The sequence below is a fragment of the Patella vulgata genome, chromosome 4 (genome assembly GCF_932274485.2).
Source record: "Patella vulgata chromosome 4, xgPatVulg1.2, whole genome shotgun sequence".
NCBI classification, from domain to species: Eukaryota; Metazoa; Mollusca; class Gastropoda; family Patellidae; genus Patella; species Patella vulgata.
In genome coordinates this window covers 26,677,425-26,690,995 of record NC_065882.2, presented here as the reverse complement: position 1 = coordinate 26,690,995, position 13,571 = coordinate 26,677,425, and the positions used below count along the sequence as shown (strand labels likewise).

At 32.5% G+C, this 13,571-nt stretch overlaps 1 protein-coding gene across 3 annotated transcripts in view; it reads left to right on the top strand.

Moving 5' to 3' along the window:
* LOC126818883 (serine/threonine-protein kinase PLK1) overlaps window positions 1-12,773 on the top strand; it is a 38,925-nt gene extending 26,152 nt beyond the window's left edge. For all 3 annotated transcript variants that reach the window (XM_050546521.2, XM_050546519.2, XM_050546520.2), the window contains exons 5-14: window positions 19-236; window positions 2,247-2,342; window positions 2,591-2,866; window positions 4,271-4,358; window positions 4,629-4,764; window positions 5,641-5,715; window positions 6,090-6,252; window positions 6,493-6,622; window positions 7,685-7,801; window positions 9,324-12,773. In XM_050546521.2, coding sequence (XP_050402478.1) covers window positions 19-236; window positions 2,247-2,342; window positions 2,591-2,866; window positions 4,271-4,358; window positions 4,629-4,764; window positions 5,641-5,715; window positions 6,090-6,252; window positions 6,493-6,622; window positions 7,685-7,801; window positions 9,324-9,533 — 1,509 coding nt within the window. In that variant the 3' untranslated portion in view covers window positions 9,534-12,773. The remainder of the gene's footprint in view (window positions 1-18; window positions 237-2,246; window positions 2,343-2,590; window positions 2,867-4,270; window positions 4,359-4,628; window positions 4,765-5,640; window positions 5,716-6,089; window positions 6,253-6,492; window positions 6,623-7,684; window positions 7,802-9,323) is intronic.
* Window positions 12,774-13,571: the final 798 nt, after the last annotated feature.

Below are 13,571 nucleotides of genomic sequence, written 5' to 3'. Positions count from 1 at the left end.
CTTTTGGGGTTTTTCCAGTCCTTAGTTCATGTAATCAAACATAGAAAGACCTTGACGGAGCCTGAGGTTCGTTATTATCTGCAACAACTTGTGGAAGGTGCCAAATACACACACAACAACAGTATCATCCATCGGGATTTAAAACTTGGAAATATGTTGCTTAATGAACAGATGGAACTGAAGATAGCTGACTTTGGTCTCGCTACCAGATTAGATTTTGAAGGCGAGAAAAAGATGTAAGATTTTTGATAAAAAAATATTTATAAAAAAAAATCTGATATGAGAAAAAAATTTGAATCAGCTTGGTAATCAAGTTTTTTTTAGTCTTCTTTAAAGGGTTAATACAAATACCACAAGTTGTGAATAATTATTAATACAATTTTATAACTACATGTTTATATAAGTAGTATATGAAATGTTGATGTGGTTGAAAAAGATGAACTGAAAAACACATTCATGTCTCATTAAGAATTATATATGGAAAAAGTTTTAGGGATGACCTAGATATGCAGGAATCACTGTGTTGGAATTCTGTTCAGTTCACATGTTTTGATAAAGTAAACATATTAAAACTATGTATAAATAAAAAGATGAATTATTTTGATAAAAGTTTAATTACATATCAACACTCTATCTATCATCACTTAAGAGTCAATTTGAAACAGTTCTACTTATCTTCAACTATTAAAGATACCTTCCCTATACTATACAAACTGTGTTATTTGATGATATATTTGGATTATAAACATATTCAAACTAATTATCTATCAAAAATTTGCTTCAAATCCCTCTCAAAACTTTGTATTTGCAAGGAGGTACCTAAAGCTATAAAAAAAAAAATCTGTTTTAAGAAGCCATGTTTGTCACTTCACTTGATTGAGGGGCGACCCATTTTTCAGAATGTTTTTGTCATTATTTAATGTTCATTTATCATACATATTCAGGCCTAAGTAAATTCTTGAATTATTTTCTGCCAATTTCTTTTTCCGCTGTTTAATTGGAGAGTCTGTTATATGCTTACACCCCTCAATGTTCCCAAAACTGCCTAACTATTCCATCAAGAAATAACAACCATCTGTCAAGATAGCAGACAATAAGCCATCGACTTGCTATTTAGTGATATCCTGACATTTTTGCCTAGTGCTTGCCCCATCGGTGTTTTTCGGGTAATCCAGTATTTTTCTAGTAAGATTGGGCGTCTATACTTCCCATATATACCAAATTTGTCATAGCCTACTTTTATAGGAAATAACCACCTGATAAATACTATCTCTCCTGTTTTTTTTCTATTATATTAAATCTGATTCTATTTACTGATATCTTATATTTTATGATCCTTTATATGGATACAATTACAACATTTACCTATCAACTTCTATCAGTTTCATGTTTTTCTTACCTTTCAAACTGTCATCATGTCAGCATTTTCATTATAAAATGCCCTGTATCCTGACAATGTTTGTTTATTTATGAAAGAGGTTAATTACAATGCTTAATTTATGTATTTCCGAGAAATTGTATGTCTCTGTCTGTCTGTCTTACCAACATTGTTTTGATTAAACTTGGGGGTTGGATGACCGAATGGTTAGCACGTGCAAACTGTATCATAAGGTCTGTCATTGACTCAACTGGCAGGGTTTCGATTCCCTGGTTGTATGTGACAAGGAGTAGGGTCACCTGTCCAACCTCGTGGGTTTTCTCCGGGTCCTCCGGTTTCTCCCCAAAGCGAATTAGTGAAATAAAATTGAACCATGGGTTAGTCCTGAAATGATCTAGTTTGTGTCAAGTGGATATTAAACCCTCTCTCTCTCAATTAAACTTTCTGGATTCTGTTTTCCGTGTGTGTTTCATAGTGCTTTGAGATATTGATTTTAAAAGATATTAACTTTGCCTAGATGTTCTTGAAAATAAATGAGTAATCATTCATGAATAAATACAAGAAATAAAAAATAGGAGCATGAATTCAGTAAAAAAGTAATGTGAACTTTACATTGCCATATCTAACCAGTATGGATTTACTGTTTAGTGTGGAACATTTTGCTTTTAAGATTACGGATAGTTGAATAAACATCTTTGTTCTTGGTCAGTAAAGAGGAGATATTGTATACTGGTTGACTTCTTGGCTATATATTTCTGATATTAGAAACTTTTAACCTATTCTTGCACTTACTCACTTCAACTTACAGTTTAAATTTAAATTAGTTTCCTTAATGTAAATGTTTTGATAAATGTGTTAATTATTTCAGGACTGTTTGTGGTACACCTAATTACATAGCTCCTGAAGTCCTCCTCAAGAAAGGACATAGTTTTTCGGCAGATATATGGGCAATAGGTTGCATAATGTAAGAAATACGTACATTTTTTTTTGTTGAAATTTGAGCATTATGTGAAGAATTTGGAGATTGTCTTTGATTAAATGTAAATTTTGATAATGGAATGTATTTATTTTTCAAGGATGAGATTTTTAATATAAAAAAAAGTTATCAGCTATTAGTTAAGTGCCTTCACTCACAATGATTTATTATGATCAGATTACAAGCTAACATTCTTTAGAAAAAAATGTGTAGTTTGTTTTATCTTTTTTATATAGGTATGCTTTATTAGTGGGTAGACCACCATTTGAAACAACAACATTAAAAGAGACCTATCTTCGCATAACTGAAAATACCTATACATTACCCAACAGTCTTTCAACTCTGGCCAAAAATCTCATTCGAAAATGTTTGTCACCAATTCCTGAACAGAGGCCGAGCTTAGATGAGATCATCCAAGATGATTTTTTTACCTGTGCTTATTTGCCAAAAGTGTTGTCCCCTGCCTGTTGTTTTTCTGTGCCAAAGTTTCCAGTTTATACTAAGTTTAACAGGTAAATATAAAAAATATATAAAGTTGCAAATCCAGAAGAAAATGAAAATTCTGTTTTCTTGCTATGATACATGTATTTCTCATAATAAATGGTTCTGGTGTTTTGAAAGATTGAATATAATGTATGACAATGTCACAGATGTCTCCTTCCCATCCCACCCTACCCTCGATTATATTTTTGCCTAAATTATTTCAAGAATTTTATGAAAGGAGTCTCGCAAGTATCAATTAAATGTACCATAAAATACTTCTCTGTATAGTGAAATTTTGTTCAGTGTGAGTTGAAATTTTATAAAAGCTTCTTTGTGAAAGTGAATGTATTTACATGGAACTATTGATGTTAGTGGATTTGAATCAGACTTGTCTATATAGTACTATATGTTACTTATATACACACATTGTTTACATTGCAACCAAATCAAGACCGCTTGCTCTATTTTTACTGAAGATCAGTCAATATGCTCTCTTTAAATATTTGTAGAGATAATTACATTTGTTGTGTGTAAATAAGATAGGCAATTAGATGTTGTGAAAATAACACAAGGCTCTTAACTTCAAATAAGTTTCAGACAAGAATTAGCATAATTATGCAGCAATTAGTTTAATCTTTATGTCAATACTATTGAGTTAAAAGCCTGACCCAAGTTGACCCAGCCATAGAAATCCACTAATAATACCAAACTTTGCTGACTAGGCACGAATGACCGTAAACGAGAAAAATTGGTGTCACCTGAACTATATGTTTATTAACAGTCTGAAAAAAAAGCACATCATGAATATTTATTCAAGAAAATGTCTTTATTCCTTTGTTGAGACCAAAATAAGATGGAGGTCCTATAGCTGTATTGTAACTATAACTACCCCCATGTTTTTACCTATTGTTTACACAGACCCAACACATCTACAAAATAAGACCTCCCTCTAACTTGACCTGCAGTGTAGAGGTCAGCATTTGACATCTGTTAAATTGAAATGATTTTTATCCAAATAATTTGTAAATTGATGAGCTGGTCTATAATTACTCCTGCTGGGATAGCAAGTATTCTAAGCAGACGTCTTCAGATCATATGTCTATGTAAATATAAAGATGACCATATTATTTATCTCATTTTAATTATATTCACACCAAGCTGATGTCTATGAATATTATTGCAGATTAGTCTGATAATATTAATGTTAGAATAAAAAAGGATTAATATTAGAATAAAAAAGGACAAGTCATTATCATATTATTATGGTTCAAACATTAGATTTTAAATGTCAAGGGTACCTATAAAAGTAGAAATAGTAGTTTACTTCATTTCATGTGGTATGCGATATTCTTCAAATGTAATGTGATGTTATTGCAATAAGCTTTAATTGTGTCGGCAACCATTTTACTAATGCTGAGTTTGTTTTATTGCAGGCCATTATCCTATGCAGATTGTAAAACTGATGCTATGGGTAAATTAAGTAATGCTTTAAATCAGATACAATTAGATAAAGAATTAGAGGTATGTGAAAATAGATTGTTGAATGGATATAGAAGGGGGATAACAGTTAATTTCAATCTTGTATTTCCACGCACAAATTTGCAATTTCATTGGGGTGTTTTTAATGTGATACTTCTGTAATCCAATTAAAAAAGAATAGTGTTTTAATATCTGGGAGGGCCATACAGTCATAATTTATATTTTATGTTTTCATGGAATTCATAAAACTAAATTGTATTAAAATAATAATTACTGATTATTCTTTATAAATAACATATATTTTATTTTTAGGTTGTAGATAAACGTCCACCCCTACATCCATCACGTGATAATACTGGTGATCTCAGTCCCGCCATTAAATCTGCTGTTAAGGATACCATTTCTGATGTCATTCCAATGGATAGATCAGATTCTCCACCTCAAAGAGGTAAACTTTCTTCCAGATGTTTTCATTAATTAGAATGATCAGATGTTAACCACAACATGTCAAATCGTTAACTTATAGTATAAAATCAGTAAAACATAAAGAAAATTTTAATTGGCTGATAAATTTGGAACATTTTTGGACCAAAATATATTTTAATTAAAAGAACTTTTGATTGTGTATATTTGTTTGGTATAATGGGACTTTTGACGTCCCTTGTACATGTTGGCATGCACATAAAAGAATTCGAAGAAGAGTAGACAGACTAAATTTTGTTCATTGCACACTGCATAGCGTATGCCTTTTGTTACAGAATTAACATTATTCACTTAACACCTTCCATACATATCAAATTGATTAAAACATCCTTACCAGATTATGACCCATAGATGGTCGACACTGGTACTGGTCTGACACGGCTAACGCCTAACGGCCACATAGAAGTCATAAGTTACTACCCCTGGCCTAAGTTATGATGCAATATAGCCAGCTGCATAATCTCTTCGATCATCCTTTGTCTAAAAGTGGGGTTATAAGCAGGAATTCAAAGGAGATTATTGAGAAGGCGAGAGCGTCTGAGTTATAAGACTGGACAGAGGCCATGTAAGTTAGTTGAGAGTTGGCACCCAAGGGTTTCAAGTCAAGCCAGGACCATGGCTCCCTCGACACAAGCTAATTACGGAGTCTTAAGTTTTGTACATGATATGTTTGAAGAATAATAAAACTTAATAAAAGTATCATATGAAGTTAAACTAGTATTGTCATCCAGAACCTGACTTTAAAGAACACAAAAATGTAACACTTTCTTCGCTGGCCTTGTGGGGTTTTAAACTTATACATGTATATATATTATATTTTAAAATAATTTTTTATTTTCAGAATCTTCACCTAAACCTCGATCAGCAGCCATGATGTTAGATGTTTTAACAACATGTCTAGAACACATGCCAAAAGGTATTTTATTTAAAAAGAATATCTTAATATCTGTTGTTTCTTTTATTTATCAGATTTGTCACCAAACGGTTGCATTATAAATAGAGCTGAATTGTGTGTCGAGTTCTTGTGTGCTTATATTAAATAAGATACTTCATCCCGGTATTTAGTCTAGTATAAATGGGTATCGATAGGATGGTGTAGCCTGTGCAAAGAGTCTAGGAGTAAAGGGAAGTAATCAGGCTTTACCTAGGGATCAGGATAGTAATTAATTGTATCATGCTTTGAGTCCAACCCATATGGATAAAGAACATTATAAATATACACATTATTATTATGTTTTTTTTTTATGAAGAGTTTGACCATGAACTAAAAGTTACTTTTTTTTTCTACAGATGTAGCTCAGAATCCCCATGCTATATCAGATAGTAGTTTAGTATGGGTGACCAAGTGGGTGGATTATTCCAATAAATACGGTTTTGGTTTCCAGTTATCCAGTGGATCTATGGGTGTTTTATTTAATGACACATCACGAATACTCTTATCACCAGACGGAAGGTAATTATAATCATATTACTTTCATAATTTTAAACAAAATTCATTTCCTTGGCAATGAAAAGAAAAACTTTTACACAAGAAATTATTATTTGTATGCTTTTCTCAAAGAAATCAGAAATGGTATTAAATCAAAGAGTAACAATATCTTTCCAAATGGCTAATAGTAGTAGTTAGGCCATTCAATAGTAATTTGACTTACTTGATAAGCATAAATGACCCTAGTATTTAATTTTTTTAAAGATCTATGCAGTATTATGATTTAACTGGAAAATTATCAGCTTACAAACAAGATTATATACCTGAAGATTTAAACCGTAAAACCACATTATTACAATATTTTGCTAGATATATGGATGAACATCTTATTCAGGTTGGTTATATCATATTTTAATCAGCGAACTAAACCAATGTTGTTTTCTGTTAAGTTTTGTCAATCAATTTAATCTACTTGGGCAACCTTCGATTAGAATTTTCTCATGACTAGGGGTCGGAACTAGAATCTGAATGCTGATGATCCAGGCAATCTTCTGTTGGCTGCCCACATGGACAGAATTCCTTGTAATTTGATGTTACTTTTTGCATAACACAAATATTGAAATCACCATCACCGAAGGTCACCTTGTCTAGTCTTCACTTGTCAGGGTAGACAAAGTATGCCTAGTTGACAGTAGGAAATCAAAGAAGTATATAGAAGTGCAGCTATGGGGACAACAATGGCCCCCACTCATCATACATTAAACCATAGAATAGGATGAACAATAAACATATTTATCTTAAAATGACAGAAGGAGTTAAACCCCTTTTTTTATAAATGTATTATTATACAGGGTGACACAAAAAAAACGTTCATCAATAAAAATCGAATAACTTCCAAAATTTCATTTAGATTAACACAAAAATTCAGCTACATTAGGTTAAGTCTATGTAGCAGACATCTACAAAGTTTCAAGTCTGTACCACAAAAACTCTTTGTTTAACTGGCGCTCAAAAAATGTGCTCTAAATGGGCTCCCCGGTGCTGCAAGCACATTTTGATCCGGCGGGCAAAGTTCTAGATGACCCTCCCACATTCTTCCCTTGGGATCGCTTTTATTGCTGCTGTGATTGCTGCCTTCAGATCAGGGATAGTCTGGGGGTTGTTGCCATACACCCTGTCCTTAAGGTATCCCCACAGATAAAAATCTGGGGCATTCAAGTCCGGTGAATGCGGCGACCACTCCGGGTCACACCTGCGGCTGATCAGTCGGTCAGGGAAACGCTGCTGTAGCCATGCCAATGATTCGTTTGAGGTGTGGGGGTGGCACCATCCTGCTGGAACCACTGGAGGTCCCTGACGACCCCTCTTCGTTATTCAAGTTTAGTTGATGAACGCTTTTTTTGTGTCACCCGGTACTATATCATATTAATATATAGTGTATGTTTTATAATTACAGGGAGGTGATTTAGGTTATCATTTTATAAATGAACCCTGGTCAGGCAGTTTATATTTAAAGAAATGGTTCCGTACAACAAAAGCTATAGTGCTATATTTGAGCGATGGAACCCTTCAGGTACATTGTATTAGAAATACATTTTTGACTCGAGAAAAAACTAGAATAATGTTTTTTATATTGTATTAAATCTTTGAAAGCTTGCAGTCTTTTCATTGTTACCAGTATGAAACAGGCAATATAACTGTTATGAAAGCTATTGTCAATTAAGTGCCACTATGTCGATTTGTCATTTGTTGTAATTTATTTTCTATTGCTATGGCTGAATATTAACTGATGGTTAATTGTAAGGCACTAAAAAATTATTAGCGTATTATTGTCCCCCGCCTTTCGAAGAAAGCAGGGGACTATTAAAATGGGTTCGTCCGTCTGTCTGTCTGTCTGTCTGTCTGTCTGTCTGTCTGTCTGTCTGTCTGTCTGTCTGTCTGTCTGTCTGTCTGTCTGTCTGTCTGTCTGTCTGTCTGTCTGTCTGTCTGTCTGTCTGTCTGTCTGTCTGTCTGTCTGTCTGTCTGTCTGTCTGTCTGTCCGTCCGTCCGTCCGTCCGTCCGTCCGTCCGTCCGTCCGTCCGTCTGTCCGTCCGTCCGTCTGTCTGTCCGTCACACTTTTTGGGACACAATAACTCTCTTCCTAATTGAGCTAGAATGTTCAAACTTGGTGTATGTGTTTATTAGGTCAATGCCTTGATGGAGTTCGAAGATGAGCATTTTCCGCTTAGGGTAAGCAGAGATAAGCAATTTGATTGGTTGATGCTTTGGGACACGATAACTCTCTTCCTAATTGGGCTAGAATGTTCAAACTTGGTGTATGTGTTGATTAGGTCAATGCCTTGATGGAGTTCGAAGATGAGCATTTTCCGCTTAGGGTAAGCAGAGATAAGCAATTTGATTGGTTGATGCTTTGGGACACGATAACTTTTAATTGAGCTAGAACGTTCAAACTTGGTGTATGTGTTTATTAGGTCAATGCCTTGATGGAGTTCGAAGATGAGCATTTTCCGCTTAGGGTAAGCAGAGATAAGCAATTTGATTGGTTGATACTTTGGGGCACGATAACTCTCTTCCTAATTGAGCTAGAATGTTCAAACTTGGTGTATGTGTTGATTAGGTCAATGCCTTGATGGAGTTCGAAGATGAGCATTTTCCGCTTAGGGTAAGCAGAGATAAGCAATTTGATTGGTTGATGCTTTGGGACACGATAACTTTAGTTCTAATTATATGAGATTGATGAAACTTGGTGTATAGTTTCATTACAGTAATACCTTGACTAAGTTTGATAATGAGCATTTTCTGCTCAGGGTAAGCAGAGCGATACGCAATTTGATTGGTCGAGACTTTGGAAAACAATAACTCTCCTACTTTGATTGTTAGACTATAAGTAAAGATATACTGTTTGATTGTTCAATACTTTGTAAAAGATAATTTGTGATAAATTTATATGTGTCCTCTAATTATTTTCCTATTTCGGCGGGGGACATCAGCCTCACTGTTGGCTTGTTCAACTATTTCTGAGTACAGTTTTGGGTAACTTTCATCAAAAATATTCAAGCTAAAATGTCAACAAATATTTTTCTCTTTTTTTTTAGGTGAATTTTTTTGATGACCACACCAAAATAATTCTCAGCTACCATAAAAACGATTACCTGGTAACCTACATAGATTCTGAAAGATGTGCCAAAACATTTAACATTGTTCAAGTTATCCAAGATGGCTGTCGAGAAGACATATTTAATCGCATGTCCTTTGCTAAAACTATGTTGAAAAATTTAGTGGACATTGAAGGAGCTGATATATAAGCATTTTGGATTCACCATTGATATATCGAACCATATTCATTCTTGATGTTATAGCTGTTACAAGTCAAGCTGAAAGTGATAAAATGGCTGACAATACAGATGTGCGGACATTTTTAAATTGCAAATGTTGTGTACTTAACAGAATGAAAATGATAAGAGAGTTAAAAAGTGACATGTTATTATCAGTGAAATGTGATATTATAAATCACAAATGGATGACTTTAAGAATATATTAAAATGAGTTTATTTATTAAAGAAATAATTGATGTCCACCATATTGAATATATTTACCATCGAATAATATAACCAGGTGATATTTTATACAATCATCTATACAATATCCTTTCCATTTTTGTTTTCGTATCCAAGCAATTAAAATATGATTAGAAAATCATTTAGACCATCAAGTCTGTTAATTAATTTGAGGGAAGGAAATTTTGGTTCATTCCTGGTAATGTGAATAATAATTTGGGCATTTAAACATTTCAGTGTGCTCACCAATTGAACCAATATATCTAGGAATATAATAATCTATAATCTGAACTAAAGAGATTACATGTATAAATTCTATGAATAATAGACAATAAATAATAGAACCTTGGTGAAATACTTAGTAAAGAAGTACAGGCATATTATTTAATTTTTAGTTATTCTGTTGACAAAAACTGAAACATAAATGCCTTTCACTGGTTATCACTGACAGTTATTGGAGTTAGAATAATATATATGTGCCTTGTAAAAAAAACCTAGTCGTCCAGAACTCACTTTATGTTGATCTCCACACAAAACTGTAAACTTGATTGGCTCATAATATGATCACTTAAAGCACAAAATGTGATCATGTGATCTCTATCAACAGCCAACGTAGCCTAGATGAAGAGATGTAAATAATTTCTATATATCACTGTGTTATTAGTTGTGTATAAAGTTTGGTTTGTTCAATGTTTTTAATGCTACCTGATGTTTGTATGTCTCTCGTATATTTCTGTTTGTGTTTTATCTAAATAACTATTGAATGAAAGATCATTATTATTATTATTATTATTATTGTATTTTAATATATTAATAAATATAAAATCGGTATATGATAAAGGAAAATCATGATTGATTAATTTATCTGCAACATTTTTTGTACATTTATCACATGTCAACATATAACACCTTACCATCTTTGGATGAGGTTACTTATAATACTTCACTTTTAAAACCTTCATTTTATTTCTATATGGTTATTATTGATTGTCTAAAACTTTTATATGGAAGCAAATTTATTTGTTACCTTTCTTTTATCGTCTTTCAATGTTTTATTGTCTTCCAGTCCTCATTCTTATCTACAATTAGCCAAGTTTCTAATTGTGTCTAAAAAAAAATCTGTCCATTATATGGTACAAGGGCATATGATTATGTTATCTCTGAGTATATGCTTCTAGCTTCTCAGTTGAACGAACTGAATTGTTTTTGAAAATTTTATTACTTAATTCTGAAATGAAATAGTTACTTTTCTCATTAAGGCATTGTTACATGGAATATGTCACTTATATACCTGTCCCTTGATCTTTCAAATGTTTATAACCACATTTTCAATCTTTATATCAACAACTTTGGAATTTTTTTATGTAAATTGCAATGATTTTAAAACAAAATAAAAACTCAAGAGGATTTTTTTTATGTGGCTATTTAATAGTATTGTATGCCAATTATACAGTATTACTACTCTACAATATTTATATAAGAATAAATGGTAGTGTGTAGTAATTGTAAATAAAATTCATAATTAGTTTGCTTGCATTTTGTGACTGAGTTTGTCAATTTATGTGCAAATTAAACTATAATATTGTGTGTTATTATGGTAGCTTATAATATCAAAGATTCAATTTAATTTCTTTTAAAGTTCCTACATGTTTGTCTCTTTATTCTGTTCAATATATTGGGAAATTAGCTCTCTCAGTCTCAGTAACCACGTCTCTGCATTTTGCAAAACACTTGAGTGTTCACAAATTTCAATTGGTATGCTGATCGATATATGTAAAATACATTTTACAAATTGAATATATTAACTAGAAGTTATTGTAAAAGCATAAATAACTATATGTAGGCATTCTTAACTTTTCTTGCAATTATATTTTCTCACCTTATGTTCCCTTGAAATCAATGTTAAAAGCTCAATTTAATCCTAATCTGTGATTTGATAAAAGAAAATGGGACCAGTAGTTAAAATATTTGATGTGTTATAATATCGAGACTATACTGTAGTAATATATATTATTTACACACATTAAAATAATAAGAAAAAATTTGCATTTAGCATGAGTTTTCATATACTTATTACAATACCATTGTCCAAAAAATAATTGATAATGGTGTTAATATCATCATATATGTATGTTATTTATAAACAATATCAGAAGTGCCTTCATTATTGTTCATTTTTCATAATCATTTTTTAATGTTTCACATTATGCAAATTAAATGACATTCCATACAGCCATTGATGTAAAAACAACACAAAATGGTACATTTTATTAAAACACAAGATGTCTGTTTGTTACCTTTTATCAAAACAGTCTATGAATTGTTAAATCTTTTTGTAAATTTGAATTACAAAATTAACTGGTATGTAAGGAATAAAATTTCTATTAGAATGAAATATTTTAATGATTTAAATATTTATGAGGCCAAGAAAAAATACCTGTGTTTAGTCTTAAGGTTACTTAGACCCAGAGGACCCAAATTTGAGTCAGTTGATGGGAAAAAAAATTTTTTTTTTTTTCGTGGGGTTTGTTTTATCTATTGCCTAGCATTTCTGAGAAATGAGGAAAATAAAAAGTTTAGGGTAAGCGATTTAGGCTCTAAAAAATATGGTCGGTTGGGTAACCTTAAATACAGGTATTTTTGTATTTTGGCCTGATTGTGTTCTATTTTAAACCAATAAAAAATGGGTTGAGATAAAATCCTGTTTATATTGAAATTTGGCCATATCTATTTTTATTATAAAATTGTTATGAAATGTTATCAGAGGGGCCATCCAGCAGACTTTTTTTAAAGTTATGAAATAGAAACTAGTTTTATTTGTTGAATTCCTAAGTAACTTTGGTAGAGTTTAAAAATTACTATTTTGTAATAAATTTTGTAATGAAGACATTAAAAACAACACTTCTGTACATAGGGAATGGAAATTCTTGTCAGATAAATTCAGAAGCAATATATTTTAAGGCTTTAGAATAAAGAAGTTATATAAAATGTGGAGTGTTAAAAATATTTTTTACAATACCCTACTCATTTTTTTCACAGTACCAGTATTTTCATTTCAGATAAGGTGTCTCCAAATTTCTGAACGGTCACTAGTTCTCTTCAGCATAGACTATTATGACAGTTTGCTCTCTGGGTTTAAACAAACCATCTCTACAAGCTATAAAATACAGCAGCCAGATCATGAACTACAAATATCAGCTACTATAACACATATCCTAAAATCTTTTGGCTTCCAGTTCTGTACCTGTTATCTGAACACCATACTAATTGGCATCTTAAAACCAGAACACTTTTGTCACCCAGAAATTTCAGTGTAGTAGCTCCTAATGATTAGCTCTGAATATCAAGACTAAAACTTTGACTACTTTCGGGGGGTTGGATGGCTGAATGGTTAGCGTGCGCACGCTGTATCATAAAGTCTGTCATTGAGTCGACTGGCGTGGTTTCGAATCCCCGGTTGTACGTGGCAAGGAGTAGGGTCGCCTGTCCAACCTCGTGGGTTTTCTCCGGGGCCTCCGGTTTCCTCCCACTGCTAGAGACCACTACGCGCAAGCGAATTATGTAAATGAAATTAAACCATATGTTAGTCCCGAAATGACCTAGTTTGTGTCGAGTGGAGTTAAACCCCATCTCTCTCTCTTTGACTACTTTCAAATCACAGTTCAACCATTACCAAATTTAATTGCAATTTTTCCTGACTGATTTCATTGGTGTACTGACGACTAATCTCCCTCCCCTGTACTACTAAAACCCCTTTGTGCATGTTAGTCTAGAAATAATGACCCA